This window comes from Rhipicephalus microplus, chromosome 8 (assembly GCF_043290135.1).
Source record: "Rhipicephalus microplus isolate Deutch F79 chromosome 8, USDA_Rmic, whole genome shotgun sequence".
Classification (NCBI taxonomy): Eukaryota; Metazoa; Arthropoda; class Arachnida; order Ixodida; family Ixodidae; genus Rhipicephalus; species Rhipicephalus microplus.
Genome location: NC_134707.1, coordinates 127603851 through 127626108, shown reverse-complemented (window position 1 = coordinate 127626108; position 22258 = coordinate 127603851). Strand labels below are relative to the sequence as shown.

Below are 22258 nucleotides of genomic sequence, written 5' to 3'. Positions count from 1 at the left end.
CAGCCATTGGCATGTACTTCACCTAATTATTATTTGCTTAATCTGGCTGTGACGCAATTGAGTGAGTCCAGAAAACATTCATAAGCATTTACAAGCATCGCTTTGCAACAGAGCCTCTGGATATTGTTCCAACACTGCCAGATAATTATCATTGCCATCACTTTACTGCTGACCAGAATAACTCTGTTGCTGACGAAATCGCGCTGACTTATTTTTTTTACAAAATAGTTCACGGTATGATATTCTGCCTTTTGCTTCTTAGTTATCAAAACTTTAGGGGTGAAGCTCCTTATGGCGTGGCTTGTGCGTTCTCGTAATACGTAACCACCAGTGGCACATACCCGAAATAGCGGCCCTTACGATTTTGAACTCCAAGGTGGTTCCGGTGAGAGATTTCTTCTGTGCGTTGTTGAACAATAAAAGATGGTGCTCAATGCACATGTTAATGGCTGCTAAGGGGAAATGAGAGACAGGAGCATTCGGCCTTTAGGTAACGCGCACGCCGTGACCCCATTAACAGCTATTGACGCGTAAATTGAGCACGATCTGACAAGAAAGGGTTGCTACGTTATATTCACTGGGCATAACCTCCTTGGTTTTAGAAAGGTTTAGCAAGCGTTGGGCCGCTTTGCCATGAATACAGTGAACTAGTATATACCATGAACTCGGGGTGGTTAAAGGTGGGAAGTAGACACGAAGCGCAAGCCGTAAGAAAGTGTGCGTGTGCCACATCTCGTTTAGTCCTTGGAATGTCCGATGGATGGCGGTGCTTCTATATGCGGAATATATGATTAAAAGATGCGAGATGATGGTACTTGAACTGTTGAATAGATGGACGAACGGACACATAGGCAGATGTATGGACGGACGCACGGATGGCTGCATGGACGAATGGACGCATGGACGGACTCAGGGGTGGATGCATGGGCGACCGCAGGGACGGACGCATGGATGGACGTGCGGATGCACGAACAGACGCACGCACGGAAGTGCGGATGAACGCATGGATGGTCACACAGACGGACGCATAGGCGGACGGAAGCAAGAACGAATGGACGGACGGATGCTTCATCCCACTCTTCATCATTGACCCCGTGGATATGCTTTTTGTATTGCCAGACAGCGACGAGACACCCCTGCTCGATGATGGTGTAGTATTTTTCGGCTGCTATGAGGATGCGACTTGCGCATGCGATCATGCGTTCGGAAGAACGCTCTGATCGTTGCAAAAGTCCATGTCCCTGGCGTCGGTATGAACGAGAGTGCACGCGGTCTTGTCGAAATGGCTAACCACTGGCTTGGACGTGCGGGCACGTTTCATTGTGCTAAAAACCATTTGGCCCTCGTGCGAACACACGTACGACGTCCTCGAAAAAAGCAGTTGGTGAAGTGGTGCAGCTAGGGTTGCGAAGTTTCGTACAAAGCACCGGAAATTGAAGCAAGGCCAAAAAAAGATTTGGAGCTTTTTGGAGCGTTGAAGCACCAGGAAGGTAGGAACGGTGGTAAATTTGTCGGGATCAGGCCGAATGCCATAATGGATGACGACATGACCTAGTGCTTTTATACTTTCGCTTGCGAAGTGGCACTTTTTGCTGTTTATCAGAAAACCAGCAACGGTGATAAGCATAAAAACTTCGTCTAGGTGCTACAAGTGTTGTTCCAGTGTTAAAAAATGAGAATGTTATCGAGTTTACATGAGCATGTTTTCCACTTAAAGCCTCGCAATACAGGGTTCATCAATCAGTCAAACGCAGTCGGCGCATTGCAGAAGTTGAAAGGCTTCACGTTAAAATATTAAGATCCATCGGGTGTTGCAAAGGCAGCTTTTTTTCTTGTCATCCTCGGTAATTTGTTTTCGCTAGTAACTGGAGCACAGGTCCGAATAGAAAAGTATTCCTCTCTTTGTAAGGATAGGAAGGCATCATCATTACGAGGCAAGGAATATATGCCCTTTCCAGTTATTTTGTTCCATTCGCGGGAATAAACGGAGAGTCGCACCAACCCGTCTTTATTGCGCTCGAGAACGGCAGCTGACGACCAAGGGCTGGAGAAGGGGCAGATTATATTTTCTTGGCCATATCAGCCACGCGCGTGTCGACCATTTCGCTTTCGCTGGAAGAGACACGGTATGATCGGCACCGGACAATAGAAGTTCCGTCGGCGTATATGTATGTGATGAGCTGCCGCTTAATTTTGCCTTAGAGCAGGGGAATGTAAGTCGAAGGAAGATTTATGCTTCGGCAATAATGCCAATGGTTCGTCAGCTTGTGCCGCAGTGAGATCTGTGCTAATCGCATTGACGAGAGCCGTAGTATTTGGAGCATCTGTTGATGAGCATGTTTGCACACTTGTACTCGCAGTCACTACTGAGACAGGTTCTGTATCCAAGCTGCGAACTATTACAGTGCCCCTGGGAAGAAGAATCGGTTCATTGGTGATGCTGTGTACAACGGAAAAGGTGGTACACTTGGTGAAGGGGACACGACTCGATACTAGAGCAATCTCTCTGGATAGAGAACAGGCTGATGGAGCGACTGGGACGCCACCCCAGTCAATGAAATCTGATATGACGGTGATAACGTGGTCGTAGCCTCGTGGTACTTGGAAATTGTTGACTGTTCTTAGCCGGTGACGTGACGAATAAATTTCGGATAAGTATCATCAGTGTCTCGCATATATATGGGTGGTTGTCAATAATAGATGGAAGCAACAGCATCAAAACGAAGGTCCCGCCCTACTGTAAGTACATAAGCACAAGAACACTACGCGGCGAACTGAATTTGGTGCTCGATCCCATCAATATAATTTAATGGTGCACTATGCTGACGCCCGTATCTGCAAGTCGTTTGCGCTACGTAAGACAGTGCCCTATAAGGTGTGTTAACCTTACGTACACTAGAACGCCAATTCGCACGAATAAGAAAAATAGCAGCCCCTGTGTGCATCAATGCTTGAACTGGCACCCCTTCGGCATACACTAATAACAAATTGGCCGGGCACTCTGGAGGTCTTGGTGTTCGAGCGATGCAGCTTTCCCTCCATAATCAGAACCACCTAGTTTCCCGAGTGGTAGTCAGAGATAGGGGCAGCTGATTTCACAGGTGATCTTGAGCGTGGCAGAGGAGAAGGGGAGCGGTGGCGTCGCGGATAGTAGAAGCGAGGTACGATCTGGTGGCGAGGGCTTGGAGAAGAAAGGTGTCGTAGGGGGGTGCTTGTCTTTGCTTAGAGGGAGCACCGAATCCATTTCGTAAGCTTCGTAGCCGTGGCGTTCGTCCTGCTGGTATTTGTGGCGAAACCATAAAATATGGCCCCGAATGCCACAGTAGTTGCGTATTTGGTGAGGTAAGCGCAAGGGGGCGTGAAATGCTGGAGCTTACACAGGCGCTGGTATAAGCGAATGAGGTGCAAAGGCTGCTACGTTGGACCGCGCAACGACCGGATACACGTGTTCAACCAAGGCATGCGGCACTTCAACGACTTGCGGATACGTCGCGGGTGGCGTTAGTAGAGTCGGGGCGTGTGATGTGAAGGCGCTGGCCATCGACCACAGCTCCTCTTCAATCATGTAGTGAGGATCAGCCGACAAGGAATGAAGTCAAGGGACGGGGGCACATGACAAGCATTGCGCTTGGAGCTCCTCGCGAATCAGAGCGTTTGTCAGCGTGCGCAAATTAGCATCCGCGGAAGGCCGGTTGTCACAGGCGTCTGGGTAAATCGGATGGCTTGTAGTTCGTTATTACGTATGCAGGTGGGGATGACGTCGTCGACGGTGAAGGGGTTTTTGGGCGCCAGAGCATTGAACACGACGTGGCCTATGTGTCGAACATTACCAGCTTTGGTCATCGCCGAGTCCACGCGGCGGCAAAGGACAATTACATCTTCGACATAGCAAGTGTACGTCTTAATTAGATGTTGGGCACGCCCGTCGAGCTTTGTTTTTGATACTTTGGAATTAATGTTCGGTTATTCAGAAATCCTCCTCGCTTGTTGAGTGAAGGTAGGACATTCAATAAAGCTGCACTCGTGGCTAAAATGTCATGTTTTCGTGACAACGGACCAATAGGAGGCGACGTGACAAAGCTTTTGAGGTTAGTGTCATCGGTTCCAAACACACGTCATGTCTTACTCCTCCAGCCATACCTTGACATCGTCGTGAGGAAAAGCAGAGAAGATAGATGGGTCTCGCTACCAGGCGTTGATGATTCATGCAGGAATGGTTGGTTGGGCATGGTTCTCTATGGTCCGTGCAGCGTTTCTTGGCCATGACAGCGGATGGGTGGAGCAAGGGGCGACTCGAACGAAGCTCCAAAGAAACGTGAAGTTGGAGAGGACTTGGGGATGAAAAGCAGCCTCCAGCTATCTGCAAGACAGTAGCGGCGTTGGGATTGCAACGATGTGTTTTAGGCACAGTCACCCGACCACCCCTTTAAACGAAGAATACGGTCACTGTGATTGCAGAAAAATAAGCGTAGTGATGAAGAAAGAAAAAAGAAAAGCAGATGAGCCTGAGACCCCACAAATAATCACACAAGTATGTCTCACCGTTTTCAGTGATATATACCCCATGCAAACTTCCTGAAATATTGCGATTGTCTATAGTATATCGTAAGATCAATTCTACCACCCGCATAATAACTTCTCGTTGTTGATTGTCACATCAGTGGGTATAGACGTCATTCGCGCAATAAATTTCCATTGTCATTGCAGGCAGGTACGATATACGTGACGGCAGTCGTGCTGCATGGGACATTTATCAAAGATATGGACCAATCGTGGCCCAGCAGCTACCTGGACGAAGGGTGATTATTCGTCTTTTTGACGCAAATGACATTCGGACGCTATACCAAGAGGAAGGAAAGACACCGAATCATGTTGGATCTCTGCCTCTTAAACTCTACCACCGAAGCCGGAAGCCCCAGTTCTTCGCCAATGACGGGCTGCTACACGCGTACGTACCTTTCGCGTGCAATTTAGTGCACATTCTTTCACAGATAAGGGTAGTAGGTGCTGTGCTGGCTTTTAAAGCTTCTGTCCACTAAACACTCAGCGTGCTTCGCGATGCGCAATAGTAGATAAAAGGGTCAAACAGCCTCAGCAACAACACTTGGAATGTACGTGGCAACATATTGTTTATCTCTATATTGCCCAATAGAGAGCGAACAGACCTTGTTCCAAAGCTTCGCCTTCGGTGTCAGCACCTTCTTCTCTTATTTTGCAGTTTATATATATTCCCGGTGCTTTCTTATGCTCCACGACAGTGTTTTAGGCGTAAGAAAAAGTGCCCAATAAACAGGATGTCGTAGTGGTAGGCTGTCATCGTGGCTGCCCTATTGTTTTCACTCTTTGTTAATAGACCTGGTTTATTAAAAAAAACACTGAAGGGCTCGAATTCCTCCAACGTGAAAAAGAGCATGTATATTTGAAAAAAGAGGATGTGTTTATTTAAATTAAGCCCGTAATGAAAAATGCCTTACATTTCTTCTTACATCACGGGTTTCGCAAACAATTCTTCCATGGTCATGAGGGCGACTGTAGGCTTCTTTTTTCATTTGAAATAGGGAAACAAACAAGCGCTGTAGCAGTGAAATATTTAACGTCAGAAGGACAACTGACCTAAAGTAATGGTATAGGCTGTGGATATGTAGGAAAACTGGAGAGCACGCTTCACGGTAGAACCTTAGAAACGAGTAGCCAAACAGATGAGGGCCCTTCAAACTGAAAGGAGGGAGTTGTGCTGCGCATGAGTAACATATTTTGTGCTGTTTATAGGGTTAGGCACAATATTGAAAGACGCGTCTTGATGTGCAGTTGAATAAGAATGGCAGCGCACAAGTAAGAGGCATGCATTTATTTTTTTAAAGAAATAAGTCCTCCGAGAGCAGAGAGGTTATAATTATTGCAATTTCATGTACAATTTAAAATGCCACCGCGATGCTCCTACATTATTCAGTCATCTCGAAAGTGCTGAACTGTAGCAAAAATAAGAATTGATTACAGATTTAGTTCATGCTTGCTAGCCCAAGTCAATTTTTTGTGTCGCTGCACGTGGTCTGGAGTTCGCGATAAATTATCAAAGTCAGCTAAAAATTCCTTTCTCTTCTCTCGACGAATCATGGAATAAGCCCGAAAATCACCCGTATTAAACCCATGTATCAGCCATTGGCCGATTTCAACAAGGCGCGCTTGGCCGTTACAGAGATCACTGCGGGAAGCCGCTAATTAAAAACGCATGCGCACGTGGTCACACTGAGAAAGGCGCGCATTTGAAGAAAAAGAAAAAAAAAGAGCTCAAGGTCACGAGGCACGCTGACGTTTTTCTGTGGCCCTGCCATCCCTCTCTGCTTAGTTTCCAGCGCTTTCATCGGCACGAGAGAAGAGAGAATGCAATTGCAGCATGCGAAAAACCTTTTAACTCCACTCGCACGAACAAATTCTTAAATTTTTTCAGTGATGAATTCGAGAGAAAGTAAGCTCTTCCATTGAATTCATTCCATGGTTACTCGAAAAAGTGTTTCAGCGCCCCTTTAAGTGGTTACGAAATGAAGTGTTCTCTTTCATACCTACTTCTGAGTTACGTTGCACAAAGTATTTTAATGTACCATGAATTGAAGATTGTTGTACAATCATAATGACAGACAAGCTGGTTCATCCCATGAAAGCGTTCAATGAAACATCAGGTTTGAAGTGACATGCATTAGTGGTCAATGAGCTGTCCTGTGAAGTTCTTATGACGCGTGATTGCATACTTGCGGCTTCCTCATGGTCAGTGCTACGATGTTTTCATTGAAGTAACCATGTGATCAACCATCAATATTGAAAACGAAAGCGTTTTGTGACATGGTTGACCAAAGCTTCAGCGACACATTTTCATAACGACAATGAATTAGGATGAGTGCACCATTAAATATCAAAGAAAGACGTTCCGTCATCGGGCGTCAAACCAATAACATCTCAGCCGTGAGTAACGGATGCCAAGCAAGCTATCCACTGCGCCACGTGCTCAGTCCAGTGGCTGTTACAAACATGCATTTTATATCTCACATTTTTCTCTGCCAATGATTTTGGTCAGGGGAGTGGGGACGCCCTCTTGGAACAGTCAAGTAATGTAATTCACTGTTACTATGGTCTCTGTGATCAGCAACTTCCGCGCGTGCCGCTAAGCATCCATTCATTCAGCACGTTTTCAATAAAAGTGCAATTTAGTCAACACTTTAGCACACTGCGAGCTATTGACCGCATGCACTTGGCCCACGCAATAAAAAAATTTTTCTTCATCCTTGCCTCAGCTTAAACATCGGTTTTCGTCATTGAGTCCATTCAAATGACAATAAAGCTCTTAAATGCGCATCTGCATCAGGACGTGCTTATGCCAGTTTCTCTGTACTGCGGTCGTGGCGTTCTATCACCATTTCTATGGCAGGGTTAGCAATCTTGGGCCAAGCTCTCCGTCGAATATTCGTCGCTCTCTTGGTTATCACTCTTTTTTCTCTCATTATGATCTATACGTTAACATCTGCTGCTACAACAATGCTTTTTTTATGTCAATCACGATGGATGGTAGTCGTAAAGACGGCGAAGTACCACTAAGCGTCAACGTGGGTGCGTATTCGATAAATGGTGCTATAGATGCAAATACTAATGCACAACGTGCAAACTTACCTATTTATCAACGTACACTAAACGTACCATCATATGTGTAATGACACGCTTCAATCTTGTGCTATACGAATTCCTTTGACGGAAGGATCAGTATTTCTTGTTTTGTCTTTTGGTTTTTGTTTTTGACACACGATCACTCACTTCAGTTTTTGTATCCGAAAGGCTGTTTTAACACTAAGTTTCCGGTATCATGACGCGTCACATCAGTTTTTGTGCACCACAACAAATGCCACGTTACGTGTAATACTGGAGGTATAGTAAACACGTGAATCTTCACATCTGCTTGTTATTCTTAACTTGAAGTTTTAGTAATGTATGACATATATTTCACAGGACTTAAGTGCGTGCATGTAACTACTTTGTTAAAGGGTGCACAGAGTGGTATTTACTCATGTGAGCTTGCCGCTCAAAACCCGCTTAACTATTTTTGCAGAAAGGGCGACGAGTGGCGGCGGATCAGATCTATGACGCACAACAGTGTTGCTGCACCAAATACGGTGCAAGGATACGCCGATAGTGTTGCTCACGTTGTCGACGACATTATTTCTCTTATTTCTTCGGCGCGGGATGATAAAGAAGAAGTGGAAGACTGCCACGCCTTGATGAAAAGATGGGCTTTCGAATGTAAGTAGGCAAATTTAGGTGCTTTTGAAAGCACATTATTAGTGCGGGCACGTTTGGCTCATAATGAAGTGTCTCGGAAAACGTGGATGAAATACAAAGAATGTGGTTAAAAAGATAGATGCTGACGTGACTAATGCTTATTGCCAATACCCGTAGAAATATGTTGTCACTATTCTAAGAACTGTGAAATCACGAAAGGCTTTGAAAAAAGAAAGATCAAACAAGTTAGATAAAACACAGATAATAATCACCATGTTTGAATCATACTGTGACAGAGCCATTGGGTGAGTTAAGACGTATAAGAACTTGTCAACGGAATATTTTTACTAGTGAAGCAGATGAGTGCCACTCAGAAAGGCAGGGGGTATGACTCAGTCGGTGAAGAAGACGACGTTTGGCTCGATGGGTACTCAGACTGGTTCCGCCATTACCACTTGACGTGTCGTGACCACTCTCCTGTTTTATAAAAGAGTGCCACTCTAAAACGCCTCCTTTTAATTGGTGAAGGTGCCGGGTAACGCCTAATCCTGGAATTGCGAAACCACACGTTGCCTCCAGTTGCTACAATGTCCACGGACGACGATCAGCAGGCGGCCGCCTCGGCTCCAACTACTGCATCTCCTGTCTGTCTCAGCTCCTTTCGGCAATGCGATCCGCCTACCTTCAGTGGAACCGATGACAAAGACGTGGAAGACTGGCTCGACGAATACGACCGGGTGAGCAAGCACAACAAGTGGGACGATGCGCACAAGCTTACTCTCGTCCAATTTTATTTGACCGACGTCGCCAGTCTGTGGTACCGTAATCACGAGAGAGACCTCCCCACCTGGTCGGCCTTCCGAACGGCGTTTGCGGACTTGTTTGGCCGTCCAGCGCTTCGCAAACTATGGGCCGAACAGCGCTTGCGTACTAGGGCTCAGCAGAATGGTGAGAATTACACCAGTTATATCGAAGATGTGGTCGACCTTTGCCGGCGTGTCAACTCGGCCATGACAGAAGCCGGGAAGATCAAACACATTTTGAACGGCGTAACTGACGACGCATTTCAAATGCTTGTCGCCAAAAGCCCGCAAATGGTAGCGGAAGTGATCCAACTTTGTCAGAGGTATGATGAGCTCTGGAAACAGCATGACACCACGCGTCGTGCCAACGCGCCATGTGCAACAATCTCCGCTTTAACGTCGGCTGGCGCTGCTACAGACCACACCTCTTTGCTTCTCGAGATCAAGCAATTTGTACGAGAGGAGGTCGCACGCCAGTTGTCCCTCGTGCCTTATACCTCCGAAGGTGCCCCATCCACTTTAGTGTCATCAATACAGTGAGTAGTCCAGAAGCAAGTGTCCGAGGCACTACCAACAGCTCACGCACCACCTGTGGCTGTTTTATTGTCCTATGCCGAAGCATTGAACGAAACCCGACGTCCGCCTGTCGCGAACGGCCACGTTTCTTTGTCGCGAACGCCTACGTCCACGCGCCCTTTTGTCGTACCGACTGAGCCAATGTACCAGGCTGCCCGTCCTTTCTCCCGACCACCACCTCCGCGCTTTCAGAACCCTTCGGGCACTCAAGACAACCACTCCATATGCTTTGCCTGTGGAATTGCGGGTCACATTGCACGATTTTGTCGACGACGTGAGTTTTTCCTGCATTACGACGTCCGGCCCAACAATTATGATTTCCCACCACGACCAGAGCCTGCTGTATCTGGCGAGACTGCGACCATGGACACATCTTCACCTCGCCGGAACTTAAACAGACACCGGTCACCTTCACCTCAACGCCTTTCCCTTTCCCCTATGCTACGTCGACCTCGCCCTGTCCCTGAGGAAAACTAGGAGCCGCAGTTCCGGGGGAAAGAACTGCGGATCTTTCGGACTCCACAAGACCTTGTTTTCCACCGTCGAACGTCGTTGCTGTCTCCGTTGAAGGTATACCTGTTTTTGCATTGGTCGATACTGGCGCCGCAGTGTCTGTAATGACTGAAAAACTTTGCCGTCGACTAAAAAAAGTCACAATGACTCTTCACGGCATTGTTTTCAGCACTGCGAGCGAGCAACGAATTCACCCTTTTGCTACATGCACAGCACGTGTCGCTATTGCTGACGATATTTATGTCGTCAAGTTTGTAGTGTTCCCGCAGTGTTCCCATGGCATTATATTATGCTGGGACTTTCTCTGCACTCATCATGCCGTCATCGACTGCGCTCGCGCCGAAGTGAAGTTCGCGCCGTTATGCGACGCTGCTTCACTCGACTCGTCCCTTTCACCTGCAAAAGTTTTCGTTGCCGCCGACACTTCGATACCCCCGTTCTCATCCACCCTAGTTCCGCTTTCCTGTGACGTCTCTAATGGCTCAACTGTTCTTTTTACGCCTTCTGAAATCGCTGTTCACCGCAAGTGCTTCCTGCTTCCTTTCGCCGTTCTGAATGTTCACGATGCATCAAGTGCAATTTATGCTTCAAATCCGTTTTTCCCTGGCCTTCGAAGTTACTGTGTGGAGAGTGCCTGGGTTTGCCGATGACATTGATCCATCAAGTGCACGTGTAGTTCCTGACCACTCGACTATGCTGCCTATTGACGCTGTTGATTGCTGCGCGTCATCTTCTTCCCCATCATTCAGCGACGCAATTTCTCGCTGCATCGACACGAACCTTACGGCCCAGCAGCGCACCGACATCATCGCCCTCCTCGAGCGCTTCCGCGCCAGCTTCGACCAGCAGCAACTGATTTTGGGCCGTGCTTCCACAGTATCTCACGAAATTGACACTGGCCATCACGCTCCTTTACGTCAGCGTCCGTATCGGGTATCGGCATCTGAGCGTCGCATAACCGCGGAGTAAGTTGACGACATGTGTAAGCGAGCTAGGTTTTATTGAGCCCTCTAACAGCCCGTGGGCATCCACAGTTGTTCTAGTCAAGAAAAAGGATGGCTCAATAAGATTTTGCGTCGACTACCGCCGGTTGAACAAGATCACGCGCAAAGATGTTTACCCACTACCTCGCATAGACGACGCCCTTGACTGCTTACAAGGCGCGAAGTTCTTCTCGTCTCTAGATCTGCGTTCAGGTTATTGGCAGGTTCCCATGGCTGAGGCTGATCGCCCCGAGACGGCTTTTGTTTTCCCTGATGGCTTATACGAATTTAACGTCATGCTATTCGGGCTCTGAAATGCTCCCGCCACTTTCGGGTGCATGATCGACAACATCCTCCGTGGCCTGAATTGGCAGACTTGTCTGTGTTGTTTAGACGATGTCGTGATATTTTCAAGCGACTTTTTAACGCATCTTCAGCGGCTCCAGACAGTGCTTACTTGCCTCACCGCCGCCGGTCTACAGCTCAATCTGAAGAAGTGCTGCTTCGGTGCTCGAAAACTGTTAATTTTGTGCCATGTTGTATCTAGAGATGGCATTCTTCCGGATCTGACGAAACGCCGTGCCGTTGGCCAAATTTCCTAAGCCGAAGACCTTAAAAGAACTTCGCAGCTTCCTCAGTTTATGTTCATACTTTTGTCGTTTTATTCGCAACTTCGCCTCCATCTTATCGCCCTTGACTGACCTTCTTGCCGGGAACGACGACCTTTCTAGTTGGTCGTCAGCTTGTAATGATGAAATTGCCACACTCCGCCACCTTCTTACGTCACCTCCTATACTGCGACATTTTGATCCTCTTGCCCCGACGGAATTACACACGGATGCTAGCGGAGTTGGCCTCAGTGCTCTGCTCGCCCAGCGTAAACCTGTATTTATTGAGTACGTCGTCTCTTACGCCAGCCGTGCACTCACAAAAGCAGAAGCCAACTATTCAGTCACCGAAAAACAGTGTCTAATCATCATATGGGCCATAGGCAAGTTTCCACCCTATCTTTACGGGCGCCCATTCAGCGTGGTTACAGATCAACACGCCTTATGTTGGCTCTCCTTGTTAAAAGATCCCACCAGCCGGCTCGCCCGTTGGGTGCTTCGTCTAAAGAGTACGACATTAACGTTGTTTACCAATCTGGCCGAAAACATTCCGACGCAGACGCTTTGTCCCGATCACCTCTACGATGTAGTGACAAGTTGCCGTCGTCGCTTGCCCCCAACGTTTCTGCACTTAATGTCAGCGACATGCTACAGGAGCAACGAAAAGATCCTTGGATCGCTTCACTTATCAACTTGTTGAGTCGAACTCCCTCACAAAATATCCCTAGAGGTATGCGCCGTCAAATAAAGCGCTTCGTTATCAGAGATGGTTTGCTATACAGACGAAATTATCTCTCCGAAGGACGCCAATGGCTCCTAGTCATTCCCAGTCATCTCCGCTCAGACATATGCGCCTCCTTTCACGCCGACCCACAATGCGCCCATGCTGGAGTGTTAAAAACCTACACCCACCTGTCCCATCACTACTACTGGCGTGGAATGTATCGCTTCGTTCGTCGCTACGTACGTTCCTGTCTCGCTTGCCAACGCCGAAAGAATCCCACTCCAAGTTCTCCAGCTCCACTACAACCCTTACCTTGTCCTGCCCGACCGTTTGACCGTGTTAGTATCGATCTGTATAGACCTCTTCCGATTACACCGGCTGGAAATCGCTGGGTAATCGTCGCTATCGATCACCTTACGTGCTACGCAGAAACTTCACCACTCTCGGCTGCGTCAGCCAGTGACCTCGGTCGTTTTATATTGCATCAGGTTATTTTACGTCACGGTGCACCTCGCGAACTCCTGAGTTACCGAGGGCGTGTGTTTTTGTCGGACGCCGTCGAATCGCTTCTCAAGGGATGCCAAGTCATTCATCGCACCATCACTGCGTATCATCCTCAAACTAATGGCATTACGGAACGATTCAACCGTACATTAGGAGATATGCTGTCATTGTACGTCGCAACCGACGACGCCAACTGGGACAGTATTCTCCCTTTTGTAACATACGCGCATAATACTGCTGTCCAGACAACCACTGGTTTTTCTCCATACTTCCTCCTTTATGGTCCCGAGCCCTCTTGCACTCTAGACACCATGCTTTCTTACCACCCGGATGTTGCTGAGTCGACGACGATGTCACAAGCTGCTAAATACGCGGAAGAGTGTCGTCAGCTTGCCCGCTCCTTCACAAGTGCTGAACAGCAACGCCGGAAGCACCACCGTGATAGCCCGACGCCTCCGGCTTTTTATGCATCAGATGACCTTGTCTGGCTTTGCATCCCTTCAACCAGTCCTGGTCACTCAACGAAACTGACGTACAAGTATGACGGCCTTTACCGTGTGGTCAAGCAAACTTCACCCGTCAATTACATCGTCAAGCTGCTAGAGCAGCCCCATGATCAACGATGCAGTGGACGTGAGACCGTCCACATAGACCGTCTAAACCCGTATTATGATCCCTCTATTGTCTCCTGCCCATGAGTCGCCAGGATGGCTCTTTTCCGGAGGGGAGGAAAATGTAGTGAAGAAGATGAGTGCTACTTCGAAAGGCAGGGGGTATGACTCAGTCAGTGAAGAAGACGACGTTTGGCTGGATCGGTACTCAGACTGTTTCCGCCATTACCACTTGACGTGTCGTGAACGCTCTCCTGTTTTATAAAAGAGTTCCACTCTAAAACGCCTCATTTTATTTTAGTTTTCGCTGAAAAACTATGTTCTGTTGTACAACTAGGGTTACCAAACAAATCTTTGTTTCACAAAAAAAACATTCGGCGTAAGACAAAAACAACTGACCCGTACCGCCTTTTCCAGATTCCAGAAAAATGACATTTTCACGAGATCTTAGCAGATACATTTGCAGCTGTGGGTTTGAAAATATTTCTTTGCATACTACAAGTAATGGGCATTGACTGAATGTTATCTCGCAGGCTTGTAGCGTACATTTATTGAAAAATGAAGAAATCGAAATAAGGCAAGAAGCTTAATATCACTCCTTTTAAAATTTTTTGCTCCACGTCTATAATACCCAGACCTTCCGAAATTCTCTACAAGGTCGCCACACATTACGGTTATGATTTCACAAGGTATTACTGGCGAGACTATTGTCGAACCCAAAATAAAAATGAAAAGTAAAAGCATGTTTTTTAAAAAGTGATACCTTCCTAATTATTAAGAAAACAAGGCCACCCACTGATTATCTTTTAACTCTCCCGAATCAACGACAAGCACTAGTTATATCTTAATCTGTGAAAAGATGTCACTTTGTTTTTTGTTGGATTGGTGTTGCAAACGCAGTATATTGTCCAAACTGATGTTCACGACGATAACTTAAACTAGCGAGCATATAGCTACAGCTGACGTCATGGTTTTCAGCTCTCAAGTATGTTCTGACATGTTCACAAATCATGCAAATGGCAGAAAAAACACAAAGTTGCCGTAAAGTGCGAATTTGTGGCAATGGCTGTTTGCACTCGTAGTATTGTTTCTTGCCGAGCCAATTACTTTAAACCTCACTATTTCTTCTAGTGCAGGCTAAAAGCGTCCTTCCTCCGAGGCCTAAAGCTTCCGTCAGTAGTTAGAACGGGCCTAGGCGGCGTTATACATGACAGTGAAAGAACGTAAATAGTTTAGTACAAAATATAATTATTGGCAGATGCATAATTGCTTAATTAACATGTGAATGTTGAACATCCAACAATATTTTGCCCGAATATCGAAGGAAAAACAAACAAACATAATTTTATATGTACGTTGTTATGCAAGAATATTTCGTGTACATGTTTACCGGTTAGCGAAATATATCTTCACTTTCTTCCGAGATAGTTCAGTGGCCTGAACATGAGTATTTCAAACTTTCAGAAAATTGTGTTTGATTGATTCGAGATTCTACTCTGTGCGAAAACGCGGTACAAACCAAGATTCAGAGCTTTTCAGATACACAGGTATGTCTAGGTGTTTCCAGCTTATTACGGATGCAACAAAACTTCTGTATTTTTCTTTGGAAAATGAAGCATCTGTAAATCTCAGTGCTTGTACTACTAATTCCCTTGAATAGTTTCATATTCTTGTGACAATATTTGTGGTTGCTAAGGTTCAATATTTGTAATGTACTGGAAAAGTGCTTTTTATAATATGTGTTTTACCTATGTTTGTTCACCTTGTGGTTGCCCATACTAAACTGCAACCATTCAATTGCAATGTGAATAATTCATAAAAAATTCTCAGCTTGTCTTTTACAGTTTCGGCATTTACGGCACACACTTGATTAGTTAAGTGACCGGTTTCATAAACTCGCTTACAACGTGCATAATACCGATAGCTCCGCTTTGCTGATGGGAAATCCGAACGCGAAATGAAAACATTCGCAAGCCGACAGGACGGGGCAGGCACTAGAGTGCTACGCAGTTTACTTGCTACATGGTCACGAAAAATGGAAAAGATTATCTAAACATCACAAACACCAAACGCGCGAGACAGACGAATCAGTGAACATTGCTCTAACTATGGGAAGAGGGGGGTGAAAGGTTTTGACGCAAAATTTTCAATGCCTTAACTTGCGGGGTGATACTAAAATAGTTACGCCTTCACAATTACCCCCAGTTCGCGAAATTATCCGTTCGTCAGTGAACCTAATTAGCCCGGTCAATGAACCACTTCCAGCACAGCCAACGCAGCCTAGCCGAGGTTTCGTGCAGTGTGTTCGGACCATCAACAGTGTATTCCATGGTGCAATCCGTTCCTTGTGATTATTTGATTACACGAACATTTCAATAAAAGTGAATTCTGTTCAAATAATCCGCAAATAAAAGTAGGTGCTTGTCTCTACCTTATCTTGGTATGTTCTCTGTACCTTTATTTCGCGTCAAACGGAGTTATGGATAATGAACATAGTGTATCCCACGAAATTCATCCTATAAATTTGAAAATACGCTTCCTTTGACAGGAACCATATATAGTTTATGTAGGGTTATTATACGTGTTAGCATCATTGAAATACCCAACGTGACCTTTCCACCAACATTTTATTTAATTGCAGCTACGGTTTTTCTGGCTGTGGGCAGGAGACTTGGACTTCTGGCTCACCATTTCGATGCACGCTCCTCGGCTGGAAGTTTGTTTGCCCAAATTCAAGAGGCTGCTGGCATAGTTGATGCGCTGTCCACCCATTTTCCTTATTACCTCTACATTTCAACACCCGCATGGAGGCGCTTCATCCTCATTGGAGACGAAATATTAAGGTATAAATTTGCATTCCTATCTTTTTTTACACACAGAGTTTAGAATAGCTGCAAGATTGTGAATCTTGCGAGGTACCACCAGTTTGACATAAAATATAGGCTCGGTAGTGTGTTCACAAGCCGAAGTTGGGCTTGGCTAAGAATTAAGCAAAAATGGTTCACCAAATGATAGGGAATATTGGATCCAATCTCTTGTGCTCACCAAGTATGGAGATCTATACTTTAAGAAGCAGTCCATCAGAAATTCCGAACACAGCAGTATTTTAACACTAAAATATTTTAAGCCGGGGTCTTACAAGACACCGTTGATGTATTTTCTTTTCAGAAATTATGTCACAAAATGTACACGATGTGATGTCAAAGAGAAAAAGCTCTGCCAACTGGTATCAAATCAGCGATCTCTTGCTCCGCAGCGACATATGCTGAATACACTGCACCACGGCCACGCTTTTTTTCCTCTTTGTTGTCTTTTTCACTGCCGCTCAAAATAATGTGATAACAACACACCCTAAAGTTATCACACCTTCATCACAGTCAGTTGCGTTATACATATCTCGTACATTCACAAAGGCTTCCACCAAACACTCATTGTGCAACTTTAACATCACACTGTCTATATGCCAACGTGCTGTGCCATACTCAATAGAGACCCAGTGAAAAGATAAGATCCAGATATTGAACTTAACTTTCACAATGCGAAAATCAAATACTATGTGAGTTCAAAAGTGAATCGACCTTTAAGGTCCTCTGTAATGTATCCCTCCAAAAATGGTGTTCTTACAACCAATGCTCACATGCTCAATGGTATAAAGTTTATCAAAAGGCCAAATGGGGCTTCCAAATAGTACGTCAACTCCTCTCTCTTCGAAGCCACGTCTTCACTGCAAGGGTACATGAAGCTTAAAAAATATTGTTTAATCGCTTCAGTACAACTTAAGTACTAAAGAAGATATCATGCGAAGTTGTGTAGGACTATTAAAAAAAAGGGCAAGGTTTTCTATGGCTTACTTATCTAAAGTGAAAAGAAAGTCCCTTTGAAGAGGCTAGTTGAGACTGCGCCACAACCACGAATTATATCGTCTTTGTAAACGCGTCTTCTATATCTCGCACTTTCCTCTTGGTCAACGGGGTGGTGCTGCACACATGGAGCATTAACGTAGGGTAGTTATCATTAGTGTGTCCTTCACAAATAGTACTTGACGTGTGGTTTCACAGGTCCGTACCATTCGGCGTGTTTTTAGTGGTAGTGTAGTCTTGTCAACGTTATAACACACCGCGAGATTGCAACCTTAGCTTAAGCGATGGCCTCGGCCTTAGCGTTTATGCAAGCCGAAAATACCTATTCGATGTGCGTACACCTCTCCTCGCTGTAGAACCTTGCTATTGTACCTCACTTGAGCAAAATTTCGGCCGCGCTACTGGGGCGACACGACGTGCTTAACGTTTCTCTTAGTCGAAACGTGGTTTTCAATCACTCTTTAAGATGCCGTGGGATGACAACCTTAGCCCAAGTTCTGCGTAAAATATTCAACTCTCTTGCGATCTCGCGTCTTGCTCTCTCACCGTTAGAATCTACAGCTACAGCAATGGTGCGCTTAAACTTTGTTCACTGACGTCAGTCATGCCAGTCATCGGCATGGAGATATACTTACGAGCATCAAAGTGTGTGCATCGGCGTTACACAGTTGTATAATTGCCAAACACCAATATACGTATGTGAAAGCTCTCTTGTGGTGATGTAAATTAAACATACAAGTACCTCTCTAAGAAAAGGCTTTTGTTTCGTGTCATACCGATTCTCTGTGCGGAGAGATTAACTATGTTTTTTTTTTAATCTTATCGACTACTCTCCGCTTTTTCATTTATTTGTTTTAGCATAGTCTTGCGGCACAGAGTTTTATAGAATACACCTTGCCCCAACACTCTCAATCTCAAACGCTAGACAACCCTCGATGTGACAACGCTGAACAATAAATTGATTAAGAGGCAAACTTAGCGTTGCATAACGGACTATTGCAGCAGCATGACATGGAAGTACATGCTGTATAGCCAAACGAGGGTACCTCTTCACGCTTATTCCTATATTTCTTGGTATCATTTCTCATTAGGTACCTTTAGAAAATGTCGAAAATGACATCAAATACGTCGGAATGCCTGAAATGTGTTTGAGTGAGGAATTTCATGCTGTGACTGACGCCAATAACATTTGTGTAACTCTACTTCTGACCTTGTTCTGCGCAATCCGAATAGAGGCTTGACATACGAATTGACGCGGGAAACTGATTTTGCGCAGTCTGACATTTCATGAGTACTGTACATTGGCAAGCCATTTAAAATTTATTGCTGCTGTGTAGTTCTCTTATTCTATTGACACAAGAATGAAAAGGCAAGTGACTTTTTTTCAAGCTAACCTTCGACTTCAGTGACTAGACAATGCACCTTAACCTTTCTTTTTCTGTTAGGTCTGATGTCATATTTGGGAAGATATGACAGAATATCAGATTCATTAACGTTCAGTTGATGACTGATATTTCGAATTCAGGCAGCTTGACATTGAGACATATTTGAGGGAACATTTTAACTGAGCCTAAATCATTCACGCTTAAATGTTCAATTACCTAAAACGCCTTTTACCCAATGAGGCAGTTCATCATGCATCGTGAAGTTCAGTAAGATTTTACAACGTGTACAACAAGCTGAAAAGAAAAAGGCAAAACAAATTTATGTAGAGTAGAAAAAGGACTGGGAGGCTCACAAGTAAATATACGGCTGGCAGTGTGGGAGACACGGGAACTAAAATCATTACGCGAAAAGTCAGAGAGGCGGAGATGATTTATTTGATGACAGCCATGACAAAGAAGGCGGCTCTCAGTAACTTCTGAAAGGGCAAGGACGAAAGAAGGCGGGACATGTTTTACGACAATTGAGAAGGAAGCGCTTTGCTGTTCGAAGCGAGGTCGGGTGGCTTTAGAAAGCGCAGTCATAAAGCGAGATTCAGTAAAGAAGAGCAAAGCACATGCTGTGGGGCAGTTAAGGAAACTATGGAACATTCTCTGATTGAATGCTGCGGATCCACCCACGTATACGTGCGGGTACAAGCATACATGAGGTTTCGGGTTTCAGAGACTAACATGGAAAGCTGAACACGCCCGCGATAGAAGCAAGTAAGGGACGATTAGAATACTTGTGGCCGAAAAGTACAGATAAAGAACAAAATTAGCAGAAAATCAACGTCATTTTGCCTGAAGAGGCAGGAAGATAGAACAGAAGTTTATATTTTTTTTGTTATAATAATATTGATTTAATCGAAGTAGATATGGCATTAGGCCGACATAAAAAGAAAGATTTCGTGTTTTTTTTTCTTGCGAGCCTGGTGGCACAGATATGATCACCGTTATAAAGAGGACGCTCATAGCATATATTCATGCAGCAGGGTTCACGTGATTACAAAGTGCGTGTGGTGTTTTAAATGCAAAGCATCTCTTTTACTCACGTGTGTGACGCCGTACAGACGAGCAGTACGTATACGTACATACGAACTGGAAAGTGGCCCGGCTCAGTACACATGCGTCAAAGCACATGCGGCTTGTAACTTTGGTCTAGTAAATATTTTTACACTCAAGACAGTTTTATAAGATATATCAAATATGTGGGTGAGCCATTTATGTAAAATCTTGAGTCTCGTGTGCACTCTACCGCAATCGAATGCACTCCGTGTAATGGTGTTTTTACGTGCAAGTTCGTAAGGGCTTTTAAGCCCGCAGCTTATATTCACAAAGCATCGCACTAGTATCCAATTATTGGGTAAACCTTAACTTGGCGCACAGATGGACTATACCTTCACATTATCTCAGCTTTGCGCGCAAGGCGACGCAGTCACCGTGACTATTCAGCGAGGGTTCGCGGGCAAGCCTACCAGTCTAGTGTTCAAAGATTTCTTGGTTTTCAGACGTTCGTGCGTTACAACACTTGTAGTATGCACCAAGTAGTCATTTACATCTCAGAGTTCCACCTTCTAGATGAGTCCGTGCCTGATGCGGCCTCCTCGCTGGAGAGAATCGTTCATCGTGTGTCGCTGATTGCCTTCGGCGTTCCATTTTTTGGCGTACATGCTCAAGCGAGCTGAAAGCGCATCACCCATGGTTGCAGCAGCTCCAAAAATGGTGAACCTCGTACTTTTTAAAGACAAATAAAACTAAAGCAAGAGCAACGTGCCCGCAGTACCTTGCGTGCTCCTCTTGCCACCCGCCGGCATATAGTATCCTTCAAAATGGGGGCCATCTAGCACAGCTGGCGCACTTTTCAATTCGCTACTTTGGCCGCCAACCTGACGTGACCTGAATACAACCTATAAGTGCAGCGTGAATAAACAGGAAAAAAATAAAAATAAAACCGAGTGCGAATATACGGGGTGTCCCAATTATCCCACAGCACGACTTTTTTTTTTTACCCGCAGGTCACGGAATCAAATCCCGGCTGCGGTTCTGCATTTTCGATGGAGGAGAAAATGCTGTAGACCCGTGTGCTCAGATTTGAATGCACGTTAAAGATTGATTGATTGATTGATTTGTGGGGTTTAACGTCCCAAAACCAGCATGTGATTATGAGAGACGCCGTAGTGGAGGGCTCCGGAAATTTCGACCACCTGGGGTTCTTAACGTGCACCCAAATCTGAGCACACGGGCCTACAACATTTCCGCCTCCATCGGAAATGCAGCCGCCGCAGCCGGGATTCGAACCCGCGACCTGCGGATCAGCAGCCGAGTACCTTAGCCACTAGACCACCGCGGCGGGGCTGCACTTTAAAGAACCCCAGGTGGTAGAAATTTTCGGAGTTTTCCGCTACGGTGTCTCTAATAATCATATGGTGGTTTTGGGACGTTAAACTCTACATATCAATCAATCAATCAGTCATGATTTCTTCATATGCACCATAGACAAACAGGAATTCTGTTTCGCGCCATTCTTGGTTGCATTTGGTGCCCGGTAAAGTGTAGTAGCCACTACTAATTTTTTTTTGTAAGTGAGATAAATTATTTGTCAAAGTTATAATTGCAAGTCAATATGCTCACCTCTTCAGCTACTTGTCGATGAGCCAGGTACGCGCGTGTTGGCTACTTTCTACAACCTATTATTTCCTGCCTATTTTTTCATGCGTATAAATGAAGCACACAAAATACGAGAAATATTGCCTGCCTTGATTTTTGCGCGCCCCTGTAAGCAGCGCCATCAAACAAGGTCACTTTGAGGTGGCCAGTATCAATGAGAGAAATGCAGCAATAAAAATTACGGACCGCGTTATGTGCCACTTTACGTCCGAAAAAAAATGCACAGTTGTGATCATAGACAGTCAGGCTGTAACAAGAACAGTCTTCTTGCCGCTTTATCAATGAAAACAGTTGGCCTTGACATATGAAAAATGATAGTGATGCATAATGAAGCGAAAGAAATCCTGCAAGATTCCGCCACATGTTGGCGCTTCCAATGTGCGGAATGCTGCCTCTGGCAACGAAAAAGAGGCAAAACGGCTGCTTGCAGTGAGCTTACTTGAGGCCACTGTGTTCTTTTGCAAGTGGAAGCGCAGTCACATGCTATTTTTCATGTTTATCGGGCGTTCTTTATTGAAAGAAAAAAATTGAGCACGCAATTAGTACGTTGTTGAAAGTAGCACAGACAGACGTTGGTTCAACATGCGCACATCTTCCTCATTGGCATTTAGATAAATAGGCGAGTATTTTTTGCGTTGCAAATATAACTATCACTAATTAGTTAATTTATAATAACCAGTATTTGTAGCTGTTACTACACACTAAGAACAATAATCACCAGGT

At 45.3% G+C, this 22258-nt stretch overlaps 1 protein-coding gene across 1 annotated transcript in view; it reads left to right on the top strand.

Annotated features, from left to right (window-relative positions):
- Window positions 1-22258, top strand: part of LOC119165485 (putative cytochrome P450 301a1, mitochondrial) — a 128762-nt gene that overhangs the window by 7977 nt on the left and 98527 nt on the right. The window contains exons 2-4 of the mRNA XM_075872592.1: window positions 4708-4948; window positions 8093-8283; window positions 16226-16427. Coding sequence (XP_075728707.1) covers window positions 4708-4948; window positions 8093-8283; window positions 16226-16427 — 634 coding nt within the window. The remainder of the gene's footprint in view (window positions 1-4707; window positions 4949-8092; window positions 8284-16225; window positions 16428-22258) is intronic.